This window comes from Camarhynchus parvulus, chromosome Z, assembly GCF_901933205.1.
Source record: "Camarhynchus parvulus chromosome Z, STF_HiC, whole genome shotgun sequence".
In the NCBI taxonomy this organism is placed as follows: domain Eukaryota; kingdom Metazoa; phylum Chordata; class Aves; order Passeriformes; family Thraupidae; genus Camarhynchus; species Camarhynchus parvulus.
This window is the reverse complement of record NC_044601.1, coordinates 61,487,073-61,512,131: the sequence shown is the minus strand read 5'-3', so window position 1 is coordinate 61,512,131 and position 25,059 is coordinate 61,487,073. Positions and strand designations below refer to the sequence as shown.

Genomic DNA, 25,059 nt, shown 5'->3' with positions numbered 1-25,059 from the left:
TGTGGCTGCCGGCCAGCGGTGGCGCCAAGCAGCCCGGCTCCCGGTGCGCTGCGAGCACCACGAGCAGGCGTTGAGGAAAGCTCAGGGTCCGCTCCCGGGGCAGCACCCAGGGCCGAATGCCTGCTGCAGCCCGTCCAACCCCGCTCCTTCCAGAGGGGCTGGGCGATCGTGGAAGATGCTCAGTGTCCCTCAGCTCACGCAGGCTGCAGAGAGCAGAGCAGTATCGGGAGGCGGGAAGGGGAAAGTTCAGAGCTGGATGGAGGAAACCTCTCTCTGCCCAGGACCAGCCCCTCCTACATCCCCAGGCTACCAAAATCCACATGAGCCACTAGCTGAGGGAAGATGTGAGCAGGCTGGTGGAACCAGAGCCCACCTGCAAAGCACCTGAAAGGCCGCGTGAGCTGACTCAAGGAGGGACATCCCCAGCCTTGGCACAGCCCCAGCTCTTGTGGTGCAGGTGGGATGGAGCTGGCCACGTGTGGCTGGTGAGGCAGCAGCCTCAGCCACAAGCAGATGTGCCGCATTGGGCTGTTCCTTGGGTGATGTGGGCACCAAGCCTCAACCATGGCTGAGCTCAACACTCACAGTGCAGCCAGGAGCCAGTACAGGGACTGCTCACCCCACACGCAGCCTCCATCTCTCCCAGAGTCCGATATGGTGGGGTTGAGCTGGAATTAAGGAAAACACTAGTTTATTATCATATGATACTCAGGAGGTGGGATAGCTTATGGGCATGTTTTTGTGGTGTTGAAGAGATAGGATTGGACAACAGCAGGTAGTCTTTTGTTACTCTAGGTTCAGGGGCTCAGGGGCTCGGGGATGTACCTGGGTATGGCAAGGATCCGTTTGTCACTGTAAGGTTGCAGAAGGACCCTGCGACCCTGTTCACTTCTGCCAGCCCTGTTTTTGCAGGGGAAGTGCTGCACGGCTGCTGCACACACCTGGAATACGTGGCCATTATCCCTGCACAGGCAGAGACACTGCGGGGAGGGAAACGCTGGGTCCATCCCAGGGCTCCAGCAGTGCCAGCCTTGATGGCATCACATGGGGAAACCCAAAAGGAGACCTGGCCTCAGGTGCCACCAGAGAGGAAAGTTCCCAGTGGGTCTTCACCAGCTGGTTTCCTGTTGCACACTTCCAGCAAATCTTTTTCCTCTTAAGAATTTTCACTGTAATAAAATAGCAAACCAAACCCATTTCCAAGGGAAAGCAGCTTGGGTGGTGGACGTGTCCGGCAAAAGAGGGATGCAAGCACAAACCACAAGCTGTGAAGAGGAATGAGCCTTTTCTTCAACTCAGGGACACAAACCCCAGGGCCAGATTTCACCCTGCATGCTCCCCATCAAATAAACCTCCACAATAATAAACCCCAAAGAAATGGCCAGCCCAGGGGCAAGGGAAACTGAGTCACAGGCAGGACCTGCCTGCCTCCACTCCGCCGGGATGCAGGGATGGGAACAGGCACGGTTGGTGAACGCTGACCCCCGAGAGCGCCGGGGAGGGCTGTGCATCCTCGGGGGGGTTCCTGAGCCTCGGGGGGACACCCGCGCCCCGGAGGGCACAGCACATCAGTGCGCCACTGTGGGATCCCCATCCCAGCGTTCCGGCCGGACTGACACGGGGAGGGAGCCCCGGGGGGGGGCACCGCGAATCCCGGGCAAGCTGCGGGCGCCGGGTTCGGATCCCTCCCGGTCCCGGGGGGCGGCTCACAGGCAGGAAGCGTCCCGGGGTGGTGGCGGCAGATTGGCAGAGCCCTGCTCCAATGGAGCGGCGGCGGCAGCCCCGGCGGCTTCGCACCGCCTGCGCTGCCGGCCCCAGCCAGCCCGGTGCGGGCGCCCCGCTCCCGCTGCCGCTGCCGGCCCGGCTCCCGCTCCCATAGCGCCATGGACACATAGCCGCGGCGCCACGCAGGAAGGTAGGGAACAGTGCCCCGGTCCCCAGCCCCCGAGGGGAACCAGTGGCCGCCGCCCCGACTTCGCGGTGAGGGACCCGCGGCTGCGGTCAGGCAGCTCCCGGAGCTGTTTGCTGCCCGGGTGGAGAAAGTTGTGCGGGGGTGTGTGTGGATGTCTGCGTGTCTGTGTCCCCTCGCAAAGCGGATGCTAGGGACTTGGCCTCCCGGTCCCTCCCGGCTGCTTGTGAGTTCCGAGTGCTGCTCCCCCTTCTCCGCCCTCTGCGCCTCCGCCTTGCCCGGAGATGCTCGGGGGATTGATGTTCCTGGGCTGGGATGTTTGAGCCCTTTCCCCAGCCTCCACAGACCATCCCCTACCATTCCCGAGTTGGACAGCCCTACTGTGTCTGAAGGGAGTTTTCTGGAATGCCAGGCAAAGCGCCCCCCTGGCAGGGCCCCCTCTTCTCCTGGGGGGTCCAGGGAAAAGCTGCTCCCAATTAGGAGAGGCGCTGAGAGAGGCGCTTTCCCATGCGCGGGCGCTGGCCGGGCTCTGCCTGCCTTGTCCCTCCTTGCCCCGGGATGCTGTGTCAGTCCCAGCTTCTCTGTCCCGTGCCAGCCCCATGACTGGCCACCCCTGGGCTGTGCCCACCACCCTCACCGGCTGGCTGTGTCACCCACCAGGTCCCCTCCGAGCTCTGCCTCTGGGCTGCTGAAGGCTGTCAGAGTGTCCACGAGTCTGAGCTTGGCTTGGACATCTCTGTCAGCAGCTGTGACCCCACTGTGATGGGGCCTGAGGGTACCTTGTGCCTGGTCCCCATGGATGGGAAGAAGCTCACAGATGTGTTGTCATGCACACAAAATGGTGTTGGACTGGCTGGCATTGGCGGCATAGCCAGAGCTGAGACTTCTGGGGCTGCCCAAGCTCCTTGTGTGCCAGGAGGTGGCTGCCCCGTGTCTGGCTGCTGTGTTTGCAGGAGGAGGTGGCGTGTTTGCATGCTACCTGTTTACAGGAGGGCAGGTCACAGCTAGGTTACAGCGTGTGCAGTGACATGAGGCACACATCATCCCAGCCTGGCACAGGGAAAGGACCTTCACAGGGAGCTGGGAGCTGATGGAGGACCTCCTGTGGCAGGGACAAGGATGAGATATGGCCACAATGCCCCCTCATCAGCTATACACCCTCTGCCCCACCAACCTGGCGCTTTTTGCGCAGAAATGTGTGCTCTCCAGAGAGCTGCAAACCGAGCGTGGCAGCCAAAGTGGGACTGGAGGTGGGGGACAGGGTCAAATTGGTGACAGCAGGGTTGTTCTCAGGGCTGGATGTCACCAGCACTGGGTGAACAGGGTATGTGGGGTTCAGTGGGGTGGTGCAGAGGGCTCCCTGGAGGGTGCAGCTAATGGCAGAGCCTGCAGGAAGGTGGAAGAAAAGCAGCTCTGGTCTTGTGCTTCCTATTCCAGGAAGACGAACCTCACAGGGAGGGGAAAACTTGACTTGATTATATCTAATAAGCCACTTTTTCCCTGTCCCAGCAAGCTGTCCCAGCGGCGGGGGGAGGACGATGCTTGGCCAAGTGCAGGCCCTGTTTGTGAAGGATGAATGAATGACTCACGGCGCACTAAGCCTCCCCACCGTTTCCATCGTGGCAGCAGCAGCAGCAGCAGTTCCCCTTTGCAGCTGCTGGGCTTATCAGAAGCTGTCGTGCTGGGTGGGCACCGAGGTGGCCCGACAGCTGCAGCCCACACATGAAGATGTCCTGCCTCCCCTGCCCTTCTCACGCAGCTCACCTGGACCATCCTCAGTGGGGAAACCCTCATGGATGGCAACAGTGCGTGACATCCTCACCTGCCATGAACTAGCTGAGCACTCGGTTTAAACCCTTTATTCCACCCTGCTCTTGTTCAAAGGCAACTCCAGGCTCTTCCTGCTCACACAGGCCTCAACCTCCCTCTGGTTTCCTGCCGAATGCGTTCCTGGAGAGCTTATTCCCCTGTGGGTTTGTGCCAACATTGTGCTTTTAGTTCAAGACCTCTTCTCCCTCTCCGGTGTTTACCCTGCTATATTTATAGCTTCCTCGTTAGGCTAAGCAAGCCAAGGGATTCTTGCCTCCCCTTCTCCCGCGGGAGGGGCAGGTGCCAGCTTGTGCCTCTGCTTTTTCTCCCTTTGGAAAATTTCTGCATCTCTCACAGCTTGTTTCCCCTCCTCTTGTTTAGGCATGAAAGAGGGTGGCTCTGCCCCTGCCCAAGATACAGCCAAGGGCAGAGCTTGGATGATATGAGAGCTCTTCCCTATAGGCAGCACATGGGATCTTCAGCAGCATATGGGATGCTGATACAATGCCAGCATAAGGGATTAGCCCTGGGATGTCTGAGTTGGCTTGCTGGGATGTTTAGAGAGTTTTTGGTTTTTCTAAGTGTTCCTGTGGTTACCACAGCATCGCATGCGTGAAAATCACCAAATCTCTCTGGCCAGGGATGCCATGACCTTATGACCTGAGTTTCTACCAGCAAATCTCTCTGCACCTCCCAGTGATGGTTTTCTTCTCCCATCCAGGTTGTGAAGATGGGGAAGAGCAGCTGCCACAGTTGTGGTTGAGTCTTCTCCAACAGCCAGATTCCCATGGACCATTTCCATGGAAAAAGGAAAATTCCTCTGGAGATTAGTAGCAGGTTTGCAGGGATCAGTGTGTAATTAGGAATTATCTCTCAAGTTTGACTGCTTCCAAGGAATCTGAGTCACCCTGGCATGGCAGTGGGATGGGGTGAGCTTTGGGCTCTTTTTGAAAGGTCCCAGCACCTGCAGCCCCTGGAGCATCTGCCAAGATCTCCAGTACAGGTGGATGGCTGGGCTGGAAGGTGCAATTCCTTCCCTATAGTGGTACAAGTCTGGGACATGGCAAAAAAATTCTCCTTCTACTCTGGTGGTTGCATTGAGGGCATCTAGGAAAAGAGGGACAAGAAATCTGTCAAGACCTGATTTGCCTCTGTCTTACCAGGACTGCTCACTGAGGTCACATTGGTCACATCTGACCAGCACAGCTTGGGCTTGCTGCAGTGGGCATTGGTCGTTGCTGAAAAGGCTCTTGAGGAATTTTGGAAGAGTCTGGGTAGGGGAAGATCACATCCACCTGCTCATACATGTTTCCTAAAGATGCTTTTGGAGAGAACAGGGAGGCTGGAGGGACCTCAGGAGATCTGACATGGTTGGACATGGGGCTGTCCCATGCAGGTGGCGATGGCCTGCATGCAGGCAAGACTGCATTGGCCAGGAGAAGGGAGGATGCTGAAAGCACTTTGGAAATCAGCCTGGAGCTCCCCAGAGGCTGCTCAGCTCTGGTCCATTCCTCTCAGTACAGAGAGAGCCAAAATAGAAACTGCCTAATGAAAATTGTTATGGACCCGCAGAGATTGCCGTATAGGGAGAGGTGGGAAAGTTCAGGGCTCCACCATCTAACGAAATCCTTATGGTGGAAAGAAAATCATTTGGGCATCTTCTGGTTTATTTCACCTCCCAAAGTGAAAACAAGGCATGCCAACCCTTGTTGAGAAGCCAGTGCTGATGACGCACTGAGGGGAGGATGGGAAGGAAGAAGCTTCCAGCTTTGGTGGACCATCATCTCTGCAGCTGTTTGGGGAGGGTCTTCTGACCCATTAACCTTGAGGAATGTTGTGCTCAGCTGTAGCTGAGTGTCATCCCACCTTGGGGAGCTCCAGACAGGGCTCGGGGCTGCTGCCTGCCATCCTGCTGGCAGCCTAAGGGGTGTGGATGTGCTCACAGAAGAGCACGTGGGAGGCAGTAGGGCTGGCACGGCATCCCTGGAGCCCCCAGGCTGGCGTGGCTCTGCCTGTCCAGCTGTTTCCTTCGCCTTCCTGTGCTTTCACCATCCCCTTCCTTTGGGACAGAAGGCTTTCATCCTAGCCAGACCAATAGTCCCAAAGGCACATCACCAGCCCCTTTCTGATGAAGGTTGGCATGGACATCAGTGCCTTTCGAATTCAGTAACATCATGAAAGGCACAGTTCAGCCCTTACCTTCCTGCAAAAATAGATAGGGAAAACCAGAAAGGGCTGTCATGAAGGGTCTTCATTGTGGTCCAGCCCAGTGCCGTGCCAGTGTTGTGACAGAGCTCACAACAGCTGTGCTGCAACAGCCCTGCAAAGGTCTCCAGGGATGGCCCAGCCCAGTGGCCCAGAGTGGTTTTGCACAAGCCGCTGTCACGCAGGGTGCCTAGGCCAGCTGGCATTTTTCCAGACTTCCTCACAGGGCCAGGGCCAGCCCCTGGCTGCTGGGGAGGTCTGCAGGAGTCTTTGCTTTCCATGAGTTTTGCCTGAGGCCTCAAGGCTTAGGAGGAGCTGGTGGACCCAACCAGCTATTGCTCCATCCTTGTCTTGCAAGGGCCAACATGCAACCCCGGGGGTTCCTCAGTGCTTCGGCTGCTTTTGATTGTTTCAGCTCCTGCAAGGCTCCCGCTGGGCTGTTTCACGGCCCCCTTGAGGCTGCTCCACCCCATCCTGGCTTTGAGTTTTGCAGCTCCATGGCTGGAGCATGGCTGTGCCAGGGGAGGCATCCGTTTTCTCTGGCCTCCCTGATCCTGTGCCTAGCTCCATTTCCCCTCTCCAGCTGGGACTGTGCCCACAGTCCTTGCACCCCAGCTTACAAAAAACAGTGTACATAGCAAGGAAGATGAGTGCCTCCATTTCCTGTGCTGGCACAGGGAACAGTCAGTGTGAGGGATTCGTTTCTCAGAGCATCTTGTTGACACAGCTCTTGATCTGCTGTGCATCCACATTCCTCCGTCACAGCTTTTTGCAGATATGCACTGGGTTCTCTGGCAGCTCCTGAAGCTGGCTGGTTTGCCCTGGAGATGCCTTGGAGAGCTCTGAGCTCTCAACGCACTGAGGCTTGGGCTCAGAGGGGTCCTGGAGGATGGGGAGATGCCCAAGCTCAGACGGAGCAGCAGTGGTGCTTACACTGTGCCTGGGATAGATAAAGATGGAGAGATGAAGGACTAGAGCAAGGCAAGGTCTGTGGGGAAGCACCCCTGGGGTGCTGCTCTAAGAATAGGATGGTGCTGGGGCTGCATGTCCTGCTGCATCCCCAGACTTTATGAGACATGTCCCAAGCTTGATTGTGAGCTGTGCATGGAGAACTTTCTTCTCCAGTGCCTGGAAAGGTCTCTGAGAGCTTTTTTCACCTATTTTCCCCACCTATCAAGGGCAGAGGGACTGTGCAGCAGCATTTAACCCTACAAAGATATGTGGGGGACACATATCTGCTGCTGGCGACGTGGCTGCTGCATCTCCATCAGCAGCAGCATTTCGGGGATGGCAGCAAATGCCTCTCTGCCATCCCTCACCACAACCAGAGGAGGGTGGAGCAGAGCCAGAGGCAGCATTTGCGGCCAGCTCTATGAATTTCCAATTACCAGCTCGCCTTGCCACTGTGTGAGAGGTTCCTGCACCTAATTTTTGGTGAAACGATCCATTTTTCTCAGTAATTTAATAGCGTGGGCAGGCTGCTTGCTGTCGGGGAGCCAGCAGCAAGCACGGAGGAGCCTGTGTGCCGGGCTGCCGGCCGTAACCACCTTCCCTGGGCGACGCAGGAATGCTGACCTAATAGAAAAGACATTTAAAGAGGAGTTTTGGAGAGCAGCGCAACTCAGATTCAGCTCATGCGCATGGCTGCTGATTGTAACAGGGCCTCTCCATGCTCCAGCAGGTCCTGGGGACCGGGATGGGCAGTGGGGGCACCCCTGATGGGAGACAGGCACCAGGGCACAAGCCATGCCAGCCATCAATTGGCACAGTAGTTGCTTTATTTTCCAGGAAAAAAAGTTGCTTCCTGGGGGAACCGTCCCAAGTTGTGAACTGAGGCTGGGTTCAGCGCCCGGCTGCGGTTCTCCCAGGCTGGAAAAGCCGTCGCGTTTTGCTCTTGACATTTTCCAAATGAGATGTTTTGATTTATTCCTTCTTTCTTTCTTTTTTTTTTTTCCAATTTATTTTATTCCCTGCCCCAAGGTAATGTTTGGAAGACAAATTTAGCTCGATTTAACTCAAACCTTTTTTTAAAAAGTAAAACCACTGAAAACTAAACAAGGCCTATCATTTAGAACAAAATGTTTTGGTTTTCATTTTCCTTTTGGCATGAAAAACACAAACTTCTTTTTTTTCGTTTTCCTCTTGACCTACAAACAATTTTACTATTTTCTTTTCTCCTCCTTGTTCATTCCCAAGACCACATTGTGCATTGTGGCCAGGGAACAGGCGAGCCCTGGTGCTGTTCCCAGTGGGATGGGGGTCCCGGAGTGGATGCTTTCCTGTGGAGACCAGAGGAATCTTGCAGAATCAGGCAGGAGCCGCTCTCCCTGCTGCCAACACTGACTCAGCTGGGAGCTCCTTGTGGAAAGGGGAGGCCCCTGGCTGTGGGTCTGTTCCAGCTCTCTCAGGGGGATGTGAACCCCTGGGCAGGGCAGAGCTGTGCTGCGGGTGCTGTGCTCTGCTGCTGGGCACCCCTGCTGAGAAGAGCGAGCTCTGGCATTGCCTTCTCTCCTTGTTTATTCAGGTTTAAAATTAATCTGACCTTCCCCTGCTCAGACTTGTGCAAACACGGCACGTCCATGGGCAGGGAGCTCCTGCCGGCCCGAGGGGAGCCCTCTCTGTACCCAGCTTGTGGCGTTACTGTCCCCTCTGGGTGAGGTCCCCATGAGGATCCGGGAGCTGGGGGATGGTGGGGCTCCCTCCTGGCAAAGGCAGCTCTGGCGTCTATCAGCGCACGGTTAATCCTCTGGTGTGAGCTGCCAGAGGAGTGAGTGCCCGGATCAGGCGTCTCCGAGCTGGACCAGGGGTGGCTGCAATGCTTCCATCCCGGGCAGGAGCCCGTGTACGAGAGCCAGCGATTGTTTTCCCAGCCTTGACCCCCTCCGCTCCCCGCCAGCCCAACCCTGCATCTTCCGCCCTTTGCCAAATCCCAGCTCCCCGCTCTGCCCCAGCCTCACCGGGAGTCAGCCGGGCAGGGAGCAGGGAAGGGGTGAGGGGGAGCAGCACCGTCGCCAGACCTGGTGCAGAAGCAAGCACCCGACTCGTCCACCACCTGATTTTATTTTACTCCCCTCTCAGTGCCTCGCTGCATACCACAGCCGTGCTTTTTATAGCCCCCAGCTGCAGCCTCGGCGTGCTCCCAGCCAGCTCCCCGCCGCAGCCCTGCTCGCTCCATGCCAGCAGCCCCGGCCAGGGGCGGGGGGGATGGACGACATTCCCGGGGTCCCTGTGGCGGTTCAGGGAGCGGAGAGCATGGGCTGCGGAGGAAGGCCGATCATTAAACCCTAACCCGGAGCCACGCTCCCGTGCCGGCGGAGGCGCGCCCGGAGCCGCATGAGTCACCCCCCGTCGCAGCCGGCACGTGCCGTGTGACAGGTCGAGGCCGAGCGCTGGTGGCCCGTCCCTCGCTGTCCCCTCTGCTGCTCCCAGGCAGCCCGAGCCACCAGCTCCTTCCATGAGCCAGCTGGCTCTGCCGTGGAGGGGGTGGTGTGTCGGCGAGAGGGGCACCCCCTCCATCCCCCCCATCCCCGATTGCCCCCCAGCCTCTGGCGGGTTTACGGGGAGATTAGATGTTCCTGCCCACTCCCCGGCAGCGCTTTTACGAGCATCTGGGGCTCGCTGCTGCGTTTCCCCTTCTCACAGCCACTTCCACAGCTGGGATGCTGCTATGGGATCCAGAGCGAGGAGGAGGAGGAGGAGGAGGAGGAGGAGGGGACGAGGTATGAGGCTGTGCTGCCGGGAGCACCCCTTTGCCGGGCTGTTGCGGGGTTTGCAGAGCGGGGGCGGCCGGCCAGCGGGCGGGGAGCGAGCATCCTCGCTGGGAAGCGGCGGGGGGGCCCCGGCGCCTCACTCCCCGGGCTTTCTCCAGACGTGATTTCACCACCGCGGGGAGGGAGCGCGGCCAAGGGACAGGCCCTGCTCGCCCCGCCGGCACCCGGTTCGCTTGCCGGGGCCTTAGTCACTTGGGCCGTGCCTGGGGGTGCCGTGTGCCTCGGGACCCCGTGGGGGAGGGCCTTGGAGAGCTGGACAGGCAAAGGGAGAGGGATGGGGGAGAGGGGCCCTCCAGGCTCGCAGCACAGAGTCACCTCCTTCCCAAGCTGGGAAGGCGGGGCGGAAGGCAGTGGTGAAGCCAGATATGCACTGGGCATCTTCAGCTGAGCAGGTGGGCCGGGATGGAGCCATACTCGTTGAGCTGATCCCTGCAACTGCTTCCCAGCCTCATGCTGTGACTTTCCAGAGCTGGACATGGCAGCATGGAGAGAGAAGCGATACTGTGGAGAGGCAGCATCCTGCTTCAGGGATGGGTTCAGGGAGATAGCCCAAGGAGAGGGCTTCTCCAGAGGTTTGTGGGACCCCTGGGAATGGGAGGAGCCCTATGGGACCCTGCCAGGCCCCCCTTATTTTGCGTGGGCGCAGAGTGTTGGGTGCCTGTCAATAATTTGAAGTCTTGACCAAAAGACCATCCAGCTTATTTTACGTCCAGCAGGAAGGCAGGGAGAGGCCAACCAGTGGAGTACCAGTGGTGCTGCCATGTGGCTGCTGCCAAGCAGCTGGAGCCTGCCAGCCTTGGCTCCATGCAGGCAGGGCAGTGGGCAAGGGAAAGCAGAGAGTTGCAGGGGTCACAAGGAGGGGATGTGCAGGGGTGGGTTTTACAGAAGCACAGCTGTAATGTTGAACCCAATATGGGTCACTGTAGAGGTGGACCCTTACAAATCTGCTCCCTCCTGGAGACAATGAGTTTCAGTCCATGAGGGATGGGGTCTCACTGACAGCACCTCAGCCCTTTGGTGAGCTGGGGGGGGCTGTGGGAAGGGGGAGCTGCTCGTGCTGCCGGCCAGGTGCCGAGCATGACGGGAGAGGGGAAAGCCTCGGAGACTCGTTCTGAAACAAGGCTGCCCTTTTCTTCTACTTTACGACTGCATTTTAATATCCACAAACATCCCGCCCTCCCCGGGCCGCTGCCAGCAGAGCCTGCATCGCCTGCGCCTGGCCTGCCGAGAAACCCCGGCCAAACCCTGGGCCCCAGCGCAGGGGAGAGGATTATTTTTCCCCCCTCTTTTTTTTTTTTTTTTTTAAGATATGTTTTCTATAGCTCTAATTGGACGGGCTTGAGCCCCGGCCAAGGCAAACACACCTGGGGGAGCCTCACTTTACAGACCCCATCTGCTGTGTCGGGGGCTCTGCTCCCCACACAGCCGCTGCCTGGCCCCTTTATAGGGGAGGGGGCTGCTGGGGCTGGGGGGGTAGGACCGGTCCCACGCCAAACCACTGAGCAACCTCCGTGGAGGAGGAGAACCCAACGAGGCGGCGCAGGGAGATGGTGCAGAGGCAGTGGGGGCACCCGGCAGAGCCCTGTCCCACAGCAAGATTCCAGCCCGGCGTGGAGCTGAGGTATCTCTCCCCTGCCAGTGCTGCTGTGGTGGCACAGGGCTCTGTGCCCACCCGGGTGGGATGCTGTGGGTGGGAGATGCAGCAGGTACCAGCAATGTTTTGCCCCTCCTGGGCTGAAGAACAGCATGTTCATCAAGGGGTTGCGGTCCTCAAAATCTGCGTGTGCCCGGGGAGGGAGGATGTGGGGGTTCCCCAGCGTGTCGGGTTGTGTTTCGGGCTACAGGGCCACCTACCCAGTGAAACCCATTCAGGGGCTGTTCTGGACAGCAGACAAGGAACATCAGCATGCCAGGCCACTCCAGTGGCTTGTACTGACGTCCAAATCCATGCTGGACTGGACTTTAGGTACTTCCTGCAACTGTTGGCTTTTTGTGGGGCTTTTTAGCTGGGTTCTTCCCCTTCCAGTTGTTTCAGGATCTACCTCCAGTGCCTCCATTACCAGTGGGCAGAGCAGTGCTGGCACCCTTATGCCAGGGTTGCCAGGGTCTCATGGGCTTCACCTCATATCTGTACTTAGCCCAAGCCAAGAGAGCTGTTGGGGGTCTCTGGTTCACCTCCTCTGGGGCCAGGGTGCATACCCTGACAGCAGGATGCGTGCCAAGGAGCAGCAGCACACTCAGGTGGCACCCAGCACTTGGCTCATCCTGGAGTACATTTTTAACTCCCTTCCACACCATCTAGCAGGGGTGTGCAGGTCACAGTGCTGTGCCCCCACTCCATCCTTGGGGATGTATCAGCACGCCATCCCTTCCTTCTCCACCTGCCCTGGGTCACCCAGCAGCACCAAAGAGGCATTACTGCTGCAAAAAGCGCTCCTGGTGCTCGAGGTGCCACTGACCACTCCCAGGAGGAGCCCTGGCACCCCCTGCACCCTCTCCCCTCTGCCTGCCAAGGGTAGTACTGTGTTTTCTTGGGGTGCATTGCCACACACACACCCTGATGCACCCAAGTACTTTGCACCAGCGCTGCTGACTTGGAACAACAAGAACTGAAGTGGCAGCTTAAAATAGCAAGGTGAGATCCAGCCTCACCAAGGCCTGCTGTCTCACTTCAGGTGGTTGGGATGAGCTGTGGGGAATTACACAGGCTGGAATGTGCCTCTCTTCCCCTCTGGCCAGGCCAGGGGATCTCTCTCTGCATGGGGGGAGCTTTGGGGCACAGCCGGAGCTGTGGCAGTGCACAGGGCAGCTCAAGCATTTTGTGAAGAATTTTAGAGCTGTCCTGGCCTCCAGTCAGAGCAGGCTGCAACGGGAACATTTCGAAATTCTTTTGGATGAGGAAAATTCCACGGGCAGCCCCCCTCCAGAGAAAGTTTGGGATGGCTGAAATGTTTGGAGTGAGAGGCTGCTTGCTTTTGTTTACTCTGAACTGTAACATTGGAGGGGGGGAATCCAAATGAAAAAAGAGAGACAATAGGAGCCTGTAAACAGAGCTGGCCCCGAGTGGGGCTGGGGCTTCTCTCCAGCACTGGGGAAGGAGATGTGTCAGCACACTCACTGCATGGCCCTGCTTTCCCCCTCTTGGATACAATCACACTTAATCTTTCAGAACTTGGCTGGTTTTTTTTCCCCTAGCAAAAAACGAGCCCGACGGTGTTTTTCCAACCTTCTCAACTTAGGCAAGGCTCAGCCCCCATCCCCTGGCCCTGTACTACAGCCCCCATGTTCTCCCCTTCTTTCCACTTTTTGCCACATTTCCATCTCCTTTTGGCTTGGGCGCTGCCATCTAGTTGGCTCAGGAAGAAGTGTGGTGTGGGGGCATGGATGCTACCCCCAGTGAGGAGTTTTCCCAGCCTCTGTTCCTGCCACGTGCCTCGCAACCAGCTGCCACCCCTGAGCCGCCTCCACGTGGCAAATTTGATGACCTTAGAGATCTGTTCCAACCTTAATTATTCAGTGATTCTATGAAAGCAGGTAGGGTTGACTCCAAGCTTGGAGAAGACAGGTCATGGTTATCCCATGGGGTGAAAGAGACTGGCACCATTATCCCATCACACATTGTTGGGGGTCTGCAATTTCCATCCCCCTGCCCCTCTCCCACAGGGACACTGCTGGTGGTGTACAGGAGGTTAATGGGACACCCTTTGCTGGTGGCTTTATTTGGGCCACCCCTTGCTGATGGCTTTATATGGCTGCCCAGGTGGTCCTTAATGACTCCTGAAATCCTTCTCTTGCCCAAAAGGGATTTTGTTTTGCAAAAGGAGCGACAGCAAATTGCTAGCTGGGGGAGCATTTGTGTAAGGTGAGCTGTTTATTTTGGCCCTGCTGCATTTTGGCTGACCCATGCGCCTTCGTGCCTCAGGGATGGAGCTGAGCCTGATGGCTCCTGGGCTCCAGCCAGCTTTGGAGCAGGGGGAGGGAAGGGGGAGCATTGCCTATGGGGGATGCTGTGGGGCCCTGCTCCTGATCAGAGTTCCCAGCCCCAGGCTGGAGTTCATGAGGAGCATCAGAGGGAGCTGGGTGTGCCTGAGGTGTTCACAGGTATGTACATGTGTGTCTGTCCCCTGCATTTATGGATGCATGCGCTCTTGTATCAGCTCCAGGGCCAGCTTATGGGGGAGCTTGGTTCTGGGAGGTGCAGATGGTCCCGGGGGAGCAGGCTGCAGGCTGGTGCCCGGCTGCTGTGCTGTTCTGGGAGCTGTGTGCTCACTTAGTTCTCTGCCAGCCTGGGCTGAGCCCAGGAGCAGAAAAATGTCCCAAATCCCAAAATGTTCCCGGGACAGGAAAAGCCTTTCCCACCCTGCTGTAATCACAGGGTGGCCCAGCTCTCTGCTGGCACGTCCCACCCCTGTCCCCAGATCCAGCACTGTGCCCATCCCTGTCCTGTAACCATGTGCCAAGGACACTGGGGATGCAGCACCCCCTCCCACCAACTTCCATGCCTCCACCCTAAAAATAATCTCCAAGCTGTAAAGAAACCCACCAGCACTGCAGCTACAGCGCTGGTAGGTGTCTTTACAGCCGGGAGATTATTTTTAGGAATGCCTCTGGCACGTGGCTTTGGAGAGAGGAGTGTGGGGATGGGGATGGAGAGGGGGGCGCCCCTTCTCTCCCCCCTCGGAATGCAAGCGCTGCCAGCTGGCACAGTGTCAGGGCTGCTGGCTGCTAACAGAGCCCTCGCTGTTCTGGCCCTTGCCGATGCCTCCAGTTACAACCAGGAGCCAGAGAGCTCTTCCTGCAGGATGGAGCAGAGGAGAGCGGAAATCAGGGCGTTGGGGTGAGAGTTTCCCGGCTGGGGTAGGAGCAGAGCCTGACCTCCATGGTGCTGCTGGCATGCTGAGGTGTGTAGGGCCCCCCCCAGCCCCAAGCACCAGGAGCTGCTGGCAGCTGCTGGCTCCACAGAGGAGAGAGGTGACCCTTGGGTTATGGAGGGGTTTGGGCTTGGCTTTGGACACCAGCGGGGCTGGGGTCCCAGGGGGTGGGTCTAGTTTGGATGGAGATGTGCATTGTATCTGGCTGTGCAGATAACTGATTCCCTGGACAATGTTGGGGTTATCCCTTGTTTGGGCTGAGCTGGGCTTAACGTTATGCCAGGGTAGCATTTGGTTTAGCCCCACATTTGAACTGTGTAACCCCATGACCGGGCTGTGCTGAGGTTAACCCTGTGTTTGAGCTGAGCTGTGGGTCAGCTCCACTCCTGAGCTGTGCCGAATTTAACCCCACATTAGCATGGCATAACCACATGTTTGAGCCTCACATTTTGGCTGAGCTGAGTTCAGCCCCAGTCCTGGGCTGGGCTGAGTTTTACCACACATCTAAACTGCACTGGATTTAATTGTCCTCCTGGGCTGGGTGGAATTTAATTCTCCTTCTGGGCTGTGGGGTATAATCCAATATTTGGGTTGCCCTGAGTTAAGCCCTGCATCACGACTGTACTGGGTTTAGTCCTATGTTCAAACTGTGCACAGGTTTTATGGTACAGCACTGGTGTTACAGGGCAAGACTCCAGCTGGTTTTACTGGTTTAACTGGGGTAATTCCAGTGCACTGGGATTGCACTGGCTGCAGCTGTGCATGTGTGTGTTCTGGCACAGCCCAGCATGCATGGTACCCCCCCTACCCCAGCAGGTCCATGCACCCCACCAAAGGGGTGCGGAGAAAAACAGCCCCTTTTTGAGGTCCCCAAGGCACTGGGTTGGGGGACTGGGGACAGTGCTCAGAGCATCACCCATGCAGTGCCCAAGGTGGGCAAGGTATTGCCTCGGGTGCAGCTGGTAGTCCTGGAGACTGTGCGTGGCCCTGGTGGTGGTGGGGGACATGGTTCCCTCCAGCAGCCACTGCTGGGCTTTCTCTGGGCACCCAGGGAGGGTGCCAGCAGCATCTGGGGGCCAAGGGTGGCTGTTGCAGGGAACCATGCAGCAGTGGGGTTGATGCTCCCCTCACAGGCCCACGTTCATGCAGTGATGGTGGAAGTCAACAGCGCTGCAGGGATGGGGTGATGCCAGGGCCCTGGGCAGATCAGCAGCCACAGGGACCTACTCAGACCATGCCATGGCTCCTCAGAGCGAGGCATGGTGCTTCTGCAGGCCTGTCAGGTGCAGAGGGATTAGCAAGGCACAGCTCCAGAGGCACATTTCCCCACAGGGAAACACGGAGAGAGGAATTCCTGTGGTATTCTGCATTTCAGCATAGGACATTCTTCCTACAGCAATCACAGGCAGACAGGAGAGTTTGTAGCATGGGGCCAGGGATGCTTCCCCAGCTCCAAGGATGCTCAGAGTGGTGCCATCTCTGGGGCATTATAGCCAGCTTTGGGCCTCTCCCCATTGCTTTTTGCAGGTGGATGACTCCCACCAAGGCCTGGCACAGGGTAGGCAGAGCTGACAAGTGCTCTTGAGTTATTTGCCATATCTCTGTTGCAGCAGTGCTGCCCCTGACCACCCTAGGAAGAGGTTAAGAGGCACCCCAGATTTCTGTGCTCAGTGGGGAGCATCCCAAGTCTTCATGCTGCCATCTGCAGCCTTGAGGCACAGTGTAATCTGCTTCTGTCCCTGTCCCCATCACCCCAGCTCTGTGTGCAGCCCATTTGCTTTGAAGAGAAACTTCAAATGAAGGAAAAAAAAAAAAAAAAAAAAAAAAAAGAAAAAAAAAAAACAACAACAAAAACCTAAGAAAACAAAACCCAATGTCTTTCAAAGCCCTGAACACAATGGAAAGTTGGCTTCCCCCAGGAATCTGTGCTGGGCTTTGCCAGGCCACGGCAGGGCATGGCACAGATCAGCTGTGCCGAGGGAACTGTCACACCCGACGTGGGCATTGGTGCCAGTGCACATGGCCATGGTTTTGAGGGAGATTTTGGCTAACAGCCCTTCAGTTTGTATGCAGGAAGGGGCTGATGTCCGGATTGCTCCCCACCGCTGCCCAAAAACTTTTGCATGAGCTCAGGTGATGCCCAGCAGAACAGCAGGATCAGGGGGGTATGGAGAGTGAAACCTTGCATTTCTGGCTCACAGCCGCGGGTGCCAGAGCTGCCTGGTCACCCTGGCCATGCCAGTGACAAGAGCATGCCGTGCTGAGGGAGCAGGGTCCAGCCCTGCTGCCCTTCCCACACCCCCAGGCTGAGCTGGGTCCCTCTGCCCTGGCTGTGGCAAGGGGGTGTCACCCAGCCTGGGCTGGCGGCAGGCGTCTCTCTGGCCAGGATTAGCATGAAGGGAGGAAAAAAAGCTCTGATTGTTCCCTCTGTCCCGGCTCAGCTCCAGGACCACTGTGCCGGGACTCTGTGTCCCCAGAATGTGTCACTGCTGGTGCAAGCATCAAGGGATGTTTTCTCTGCCTGTGTGCCCATCTCTGGGGGTGTGGAGCCTCCAAGGAAGGTAGGCCTGGCCACTCACACGCTTGTGTTCATTTGTACGCCTGTTTTTCCCTTGGCCAGGGAGTTTGGTGGCAGAAAATAAGGGGATTCTTTCTGGCCAGGTTGTCTTGTAGCACCTGGCCCCCTGCCCTGCTTCTGCTCCTGGGGCATAGGAGGGCTCTGGGTCTTCTCCGGCTCTGTGGCTCTTTCCCCTTTTGTTTTTGGCCTTTGGGCAGGCAAGAAAGGGCTTGCTCCTTCTCTCTGCAGTGATTCTGTGTCCCCAGGGATAGTTTTTGGCCGTGCTCATGTGGGTCATTTACTGAGTCAGTGTGTCTGGAGGGGCTCGGTGCTGCCTTCTCACACTGTGCTGGCAGGGGTGCCCCTCTGAGGCAGGGGAGTTCCTGGGGTGCTGGGCTGAGGATGGGGAGCTCTGGGAGGACCTTGGAACAAAGGGTGATGAAGGGTGGAAGATGAGGACTGGCCATCAGGATGAGCAGTCTTAGGGTTAGGTTTAGGGTTAGAGTTAGGGACCACTAGTGTTGGGGTCTGGGTTAGTGGTCCCTAAACAGACTTAACCACCAGGGTCATTATGGAGAGGGGCTGGATACCCTCTGCAGTGTTTGAATGAAAAACCAGGGTGGTCATGAGAAGAAATTATTTTATTTTAAATCTATTTTTCTCTCTGTATATTAACACACTCTCCCTTCTTCCTGACACACACACATATACTCACTCCCCTTCCTCCTCCCCCCAGAACTATTCCTTCACTCTAGCCCACGTGGTTTTTGGAGTTATTTTTGGTCACTGCTTTTAAGAAAAAATACACTCATTTTCGTCTTCTTTTTTTTTTTTTTTCCATCACCAAAATATTTTACTTTCAGGCCAAATGTTCCCAGTTACTTACCAGCATAGTTTTGGCAGAGACATTTTCGACTGATATTTCTTGGGAACATTTCTAGGGTGGTTTGGTAGGAAAAGCTTATGACAGTCTCATGAAATTATTTACATTTGGGGCTTGTGTTTGAGGCTGCCTGGCATGCTCAGAGCGGGGTTGATGTGGGGTGCCACATGCCTTCCCCCCTCCAGCAGATTGCCTTGTAGCTCTTGCTTCCTTCGCCAGGCGGTTTGGTCTGTGGCCATGGACAGTCAGCCACAGGAGGGGAGCTGGCTGCTGCTCTGGGGTGTCTTTGCTGGGCTGGAGCATCCCTCCCTCCACTCCCTCAGCTGTTCAACCCAGGGGGACGCAGATTTATGCCTACAGATTTATGCCTGTTCTTGGGGCTGGCAGGGAGCTCCCTGCCTCATGTGCCCTCAGCCCCTGCCTGCTGCAGAGCTCAGCAGTGTGGGCGTAAATAAACAGGCCTGTCCAGTTGTGAGGGGTGGGCAGGGGAGTTTTCTAGGGAGAAATCATTCATTTCTGACTGACAGAGACTGTGTGGCACTCCTGGTAGGGACAGTGTGATGCTTGCCAGGGTGGATGCCCTGGAGTGATGCTTGCTGGCACAGACAGATGGGGCTGGGATGGATAGGATGACACTGGCTGATATGTCCTGCTGATGCAGGACTCTGCAGGTGGCTCTGGATGCTTTAGGTAGTGCTGGCTGGCACAGAAAGAGTGCTGGAAGGGCAGGATATCACAGAGCACTGCTGGCTGTGGTGGACAGGGTGATGGTGGTGGGGCAGAACAGAGCAGCTCGAGCTGTGCTGGCCAGGATGGCACTGGCTGATGTGCCCACAGTGGTGTAGGTCGGGATGGAAAGGGTGCACATCTCTGACCCTGCATCCCCTGCCCCTCTCACTGCTGATCACGGAGTGTGAGGAAGGGATTTCAGCCCCATTCTCCCCCAAATGGAGCCTTACCTGGGCCGGCCTCACAGGGGGTGCAGGCATGGGCAGTGAGTGATGTGAGACTTGGTACAACCTGAGCTATCACAGCCCTGCTCTCCCCAGCTGTGTGAGCCTCTTTAGATCTGATTGCTGTCATCTGCCATGTAAATACAGGCCAGAATTTCTCCTTGGTCCCTTCCCACCCCAGCTGCACATGCACAGGTCTCTGGACCACCCTGGGGTTGGGAGCCAGCCAAGGCCCCCAGCACAGCATTGCAATGGCAAAGAACCCTTAATCCCCCCGGCCCACACAGCCCTTAGCTCCTGGTCAGTGTTTGCCCCCTGCATCCCTGCTCCAGGCACGGGGACTGCTCAGCGACCAGGAACCAGCTGTGACTGTGCCACAGACACTGCCAGATGTCCCAGCTGGGGTCCCGGGATTCAGCTCCTGTTCTGTCCCCAGCAGGATGGGTTGAGATGAGAGGGAGATGCAGGATCCAAGGCCCTGCAGGAATACTGTGGGCTGTGGACTGTATCAGCTGTCCCACTGCAGGGAATAACACTCTCTCCTCCCCTTGTCTGCCCCCTCCAGATGCACAGTTCCATCCCAAGCCTGGGCAGGGTGATGGTGTTCCTCGCAGCAGCCCTGGCATCAGCCTCCTTTGCTATCCCTGAAGACTGGGGAGAGGAAGGTGAGACTCCCACCAAGCACCCCCATACAGCACCCTTCCCCATGTCCCATGAGGACCCTGAGGGCACCCCATTTCCCCCAGACAGGAACAGACCTACCAGGGCTACGTGAAACACAGCCCTACATCCTACAGTGATGGCCAACCTGTGTTTCTGCTCATTGCCCAGCCCCACCTGGGATGAGTCCCTTCTAGTCCCCTGTGGTGGTACCTGCATGAAGCCAGACCCCGTAGCCAGTGCCCACTGTGGGATACACCCCCAGGGGCTCCCCAGCTGCACCCCCAAGCCTGTTGTGGGGTGGTATGGAGTGCTAACACCCATCTGGGGCTGTGTGTCCCTCCAGGTGTGCAGTATGGACAGCTGGGGACAGACGTGACCCTGTCATGCCCTGGTGCCCGTGCCAGGTAAGTCTTTTCCGTGCACATCAAGGGGTCTATCCAATGGGATGGCTTACAGGGTGGGCTGGGCATCCCTGTGCTCTCGCTTATCCCGCCTGGTCTCTCCTGCCCAGCTCAGCAGTGCGATGGAGGCGAGCGGGCGCCGCAGCGCTGCCAGAGGGCTCGGGGATCCAGCAGGGATCCCTGGTGCTGCCGACCGCCAGCCCGGCCCTCGGGGGCACATACAGCTGCCACGGCGAGGACGGCAGCCTCCTGCGCTCCGTGTCCCTGCGTCTGGGGCGTGAGTAGCATGCCTGTGAGCCGGGCTGTTCCAGGGGGAGCATGGTGCCTGCAGCCCTGCCAGGGCATTGCCAGAAGGGGGCTCGGTGTTGGCACAGGCATCCCTGTGTGCTGGGTGGGCTGTGGGATGGGGGACTCCTCACTGACTGCTGTTTCTCCCGGCCCCCAGACCTGCCTGGAGTTCCCTTTGTGTCCTGCAGAGCATCTGACTATGAGAATTTCTCTTGCTCCTGGACCTCCAGTGTGGAGACCTTCCTTCCCACCAGATACATCACCACATACAGGTGAAGTATCCCCACAGGGCATGGAATGGGCTTGTTATGGTGTGAGCTCTGGGTCACAGGCAAGGATAACCACCAGATCCATCCACACATGCCCTGGGTTCACCTCTTGCCCCAAGGACCGTGCTGCACCCCAGAGCAGGTTCTGTTTTGGGGTGAGGAGAGCACCAAGCCTTTGCTTGCTTTCAGTGGGGGTCTCAGCAGCACTGGGGGGCTGGCACAGGCAGGCTCCCTCCCTGCTGACAGCTCTGCCAGCACCAGAGGGGCAATAAAAGAGAAGCAGGTCATCTGCAAGCCTCCACACTCCAGCATGCCTTGGGATGAAAGGAGCCCTGACAGCATTGCTGCTTCTAATTATCCCTGCAAGCCAAATTAGCGGGCGGCTTTGAAGTCCAATGGAGCTCATAAAGCACAGCCCTGCTGAAAGCTGCAGGAGCCGAGGGCTTGGTGGGGAGGGGGCTGAGGGGAGCATCATGGGCTCCACAGAGAGGGGGAGTGGAAGCATGGGATTTGGCAGGCTTTAGGGGGAGGGTGAAGCCAGGCTCTGGGGACCTGCTTTTATCAGTGCCTTTGCTTCTGTGTGATGAAATCCCAGGCAGGGAAGGGTGTCCCATTTCTTTTCCCTGGGATCACCAGCTCCTGCTGCCAGGCTGTTCACTGGAAGAGCTGGACATGGTTCTGGCTCTTTCCCCCATGCTGTCACATGTCTATGTCAGCGTGGGATTGTGGGACTGCTTTGCAGTGTGGACTCCTGTCCCTCCTCTGGGTCGTGGTGGGGCTCACTTTGTGCTGCCCCCTCATCCTAATCATCTGCTTTTCCATCTGTCTCCATGGCAGGAAGAAATCCCTGACAGGCGAAGAAAAGCGGAGGTAGGACTGACTCCCACCCTGCTCCTGCTCCCTGGGGACTGGCCCCCATCCCAAAGGCTCTGCTGCTGTCTTCAGCAGGGACCCTAAAGCAACAGCTGGGGGTCCCCATCAGGGAGCCAGCTACTTCCCAGCTACCCTGGGAGTCTGGGAGAAGGGTCTGCCTCAGGGAGGGACCTTCCCAGGCAGAGTGTGGAGCTGGGATGAGGGTCCCTTCTGTCACGCTCAGAGGGATATGCCAGACTCTGGAAGGATGAGTGCAGCTGAGCCTGAGGGGCTAATGTGACCGTGTTCACAGGGGTCCGAGGATGAGGGAAGAGATGAGGATCTGACTCCATGTTTCAGAAGGCTTGATTTACTATTTTATTATATATATTATATTAAAACTATACTAAAAGAATAGAAGAAAGGATTTCATCAGAAGGCTAGCTAAGAATAGAAAAAGAAGGAAAGAACAAAAGCTTCTGTCTCAGACAGAGAGTCTGAGCCAGCTGACTGTGATTGGCCATTAATTAGAAACAACCACATGACACCAATCACCGATGCACCTGTTGCATTCCACAGCAGCAGATAATCATTGTTTACATTTTGTTCCTGAGGCCTCTCGGCTTCTCAGGAGAAAAAGTCCTAAGGAAAGGATTTTTCATAAAACACGTCTGTGACAGGCTGCCTTCTCCACAAGGGTCCTGGCGTGACGGTCTTCCATGGCACCTCCTTGGCAGCATTTGGAAGCTCTGCATGGTGGGCGGGTAGGACATGTCACCAGCGTGCCTCCCTGTCTGCAGGAACAAGAACGGGCACGTGGGGCTGTGCCTGCAGGATCCGTCCCGCCCCGGCACCTGCACCGTCCACAGGTCAGAGTTCTGGAGCTCCTACCGCCTGAACATCACCGAGGTGAACCCCCTGGGCTTCAGCTACCGCCTTCTTGATGTCACCATGCAGGCCATCAGTGAGTGCCCATCCACCCACCCATCCGTCTGTCCCGCTGTTTGTCCATCCCTGGGCAGTTACCTGTGGGGGACAGCGGGGAGCCCTGTGCACAGCAGTGCGGGGTGACAAGGGCTTCCTGTGCTTTCCCACACAGTTAAGCCAGACCCTCCAGAGGGCTTGGTGGTGGAGCCCATCCCCCTGGCCCCTCGGCGGCTCCATGTGAGCTGGAAGTACCCTTCCTCCTGGCCAAAGGAACCCCACTTCCAGCTGAGGTTTCGGCTCCAGTACCGACCCGTCATCCACCGTTCCTGGTCCGTGGTGAGTGTGCAAGGGAAGGCAGGGCCAGCACAGGAGCAGGGAGTGCATGGGGCCAGGGAGAGGTGCCCCTGCCTGCCCCACAGCTCCCCTCTGCCTGGCACAGGTAGAGACAGTGAATCTGTCTGAGGTTATCACGGACGCCTTCGCCGGGCTGGAGCACGTGGTGCAGGTCAGTGCCAAGGATTTCCTGGATGCGGGGAATTGGAGCGAGTGGAGTGCTGAGGCCCGGGCAACACCAGTCAGAGGTGAGAGAGGGACAGGCTGCAGCCTCCAGCAGCCAACCACATGGTGCTATCCCTTCCCAAAGTCCCTCCAGAACTCTGAACTTCCCCTCTTCAGTCCTCGTTCCCCCCAAATATCAACCAGAGTGAGTCTAAACTCCAGGGCCGCTTTAGTTGGGAGGCAGAGCTGCAGGAGGACGAAACTCCCCAGATCTCCCAGCCCATGTCAGTCTGCAGCTGTGCTGATGCCATTTGGGGATTGCCCCCACAGGCTTGGGATAGAGAGGGGCTTCCAAAGCAACATAAGCACCTCAATGGCACCCCTGGGTTTGTGGGACCCCTGGGGCACAAAGACACCCTTCCACACTCCTCTCTGTGGGTCCCTGGGGTGCTGCATATGCTTTTGGTGAGTGTTTCCATCCATTCTGTCCTTCCAGACCTGGCCTCCACAGCAAGTGCAGAAACCACTACAGATGCCAGACTGGAGAGCCTGGCTGAGGAGCCCTCCCAGGCTCCCAACCCTGAGCCCATCAGTGAGTAGAGCACGGGGTGGCGGGCAGGAGGGCCATGTGTGTTGCTGAGAGCAATGGGAAGGGTCTCTTGCCCCAAGCCCATGTGTGGCTGGGCTGTGGGAGTGTCCAGGAGTGTGCTGGGGACTGTGACATCCCTCAGCTGTGACAGTCTCTCTGTCCCAGATGGCAGTGACCCCTTGGAGAAGATGGCCGTCCTGGTGTCCCTTGGGATCTTTGCCTTCTTCATCCTGGCTGCTGTTCTTGTCATCACCATCCTCATCTGGTAGGCTGGCTTGGAGAAGGAGGGGCTGTATGATTGCTACCCCATCCCATCCTGACCCCCAGCATGAGTGCCCTGTGATCCCCCAGCCCTGCTCTGGGGTCCCTGCCAAAACACACCCACTGATGCCCTGTAGGGTGGTTTATGCTCCCCTTGCCCCTGTGCCTCACCAGTGCCTCTTGCCAGCACACCCATTACTGCCCAGCCTGCCTGGGCTCTTTCTAACGACCCCAGATCCAAGGGACCTTTCTCTGAATCCCCTCAAGATGCTGCTCCTTCTAATATCCTCCCAAAGGCTTCTTTTGGAGAGTCTCACACTCCAGAGTCAGCACAGAGAACCTTCCATGTGCCTTTGCTCCCTGGGAATCCTGTCCCCAGGTCCCCTGTCATCCCACCACCATGAGATCTCCCTGCCATGCTCTGGCTCTGCTGTCAGTCCCTGTTCCCATCCCAATCCCATCTGGTGAGCAGTTCCTGCTGTAGCCCTGGAGCAGGCCCACTGGAGAGGTTAAGCTCAGCTGGGCACAGCTGGATAGAAACACAGCAGGATCCCTGGGAATCTGGGCAATCCTGATGCTCAGGGGGGCTGCTTGGGGTCTTCAGCCACCATTGCTCTTCTCCCCAGGCTCCGGGTGAGGAAACACGGCAAGGACAAGACCAAACCCAGCTTTTTGGTTGCTGCCACCCACTTGAAGGCACTACCAAGTGAGTCGGGGTGCAGGGTGGGGAATGGGGGGGAAATGTGGGGCAGGGAACACGGAGCATGGGGCAGGTCAGTGTCTCCAGTGTCCCCCTTGACCCCCTGTCCTCTCTCTCGGCAGAAGCTCAGATCCTGTAGTGAGCCCTGGCCGATCCCTGCTCCCTGCACCCGCTTGCCCACGCGTGGGACTTGATGCCACTGCTGGCCCCCAAGGACCCCACGCCTCCTGGGTCACCCCACAGCTGTGGACATTGCCGGAGCTCCCAACACCCTGGGGTTGCAGGATGGATCCTAAGGAGAGAGGCTCTGCTCTCGGGAGCGTTGGACTGCCTGAGCCCACCAGGAGCCAGCTGGAGTCACTGCAGGCTCAGGGTGACAGGCCAGCTCCACCTCTGAGCGCTGCTAAACCAATGGGGATAAGAGACTGAGCCAGCCCCACTGCACTGCCTAGTGCTGAGGGGGACCGTGGGTGTAGGCTCCGGGGGTGCCAGGCATCAGTGCCAGGCCAAGGCGTGCTGATCCCTGCCTGTCACCCCCACCAGCCGCCAGCAGGCAGAAGAGAACACCCCCTGCCCCTTCCCTCTGCCCCAATCCCCCGTGCTGTGGCTGGACGGAGCAGAGATGCCAATAAAGGGGATATGCCAATGCTATCA

The 25,059-nt window shown here is 57.6% G+C and overlaps 1 protein-coding gene across 4 annotated transcripts; it reads left to right on the top strand.

The window, feature by feature from the left end:
- The first annotated feature begins 1,786 nt into the window (after positions 1-1,786).
- On the top strand, positions 1,787-25,059 carry IL11RA (interleukin 11 receptor subunit alpha). 4 transcript variants are annotated; one of them, XM_030969253.1, is made up of 13 exons: positions 1,787-1,915; positions 19,523-19,622; positions 19,964-20,024; positions 20,132-20,298; positions 20,467-20,581; positions 21,416-21,448; positions 22,231-22,394; positions 22,530-22,693; positions 22,797-22,938; positions 23,352-23,447; positions 23,610-23,709; positions 24,332-24,411; positions 24,528-25,059. In XM_030969253.1, the coding sequence occupies exons 2-13, from the start codon at positions 19,523-19,525 to the stop codon at positions 24,542-24,544; spliced, it is 1,239 nt and encodes a 412-aa protein (XP_030825113.1). In that variant the 5' UTR covers positions 1,787-1,915; the 3' UTR covers positions 24,545-25,059. The 4 variants fall into 4 exon arrangements, with proteins under 4 accessions (XP_030825113.1, XP_030825112.1, XP_030825114.1 ...); XM_030969252.1 differs by lacking the exon at positions 1,787-1,915 and adding an exon at positions 11,154-11,314; XM_030969254.1 differs by lacking the exon at positions 1,787-1,915 and adding an exon at positions 13,683-13,794 and having other exon boundaries at positions 22,300-22,394.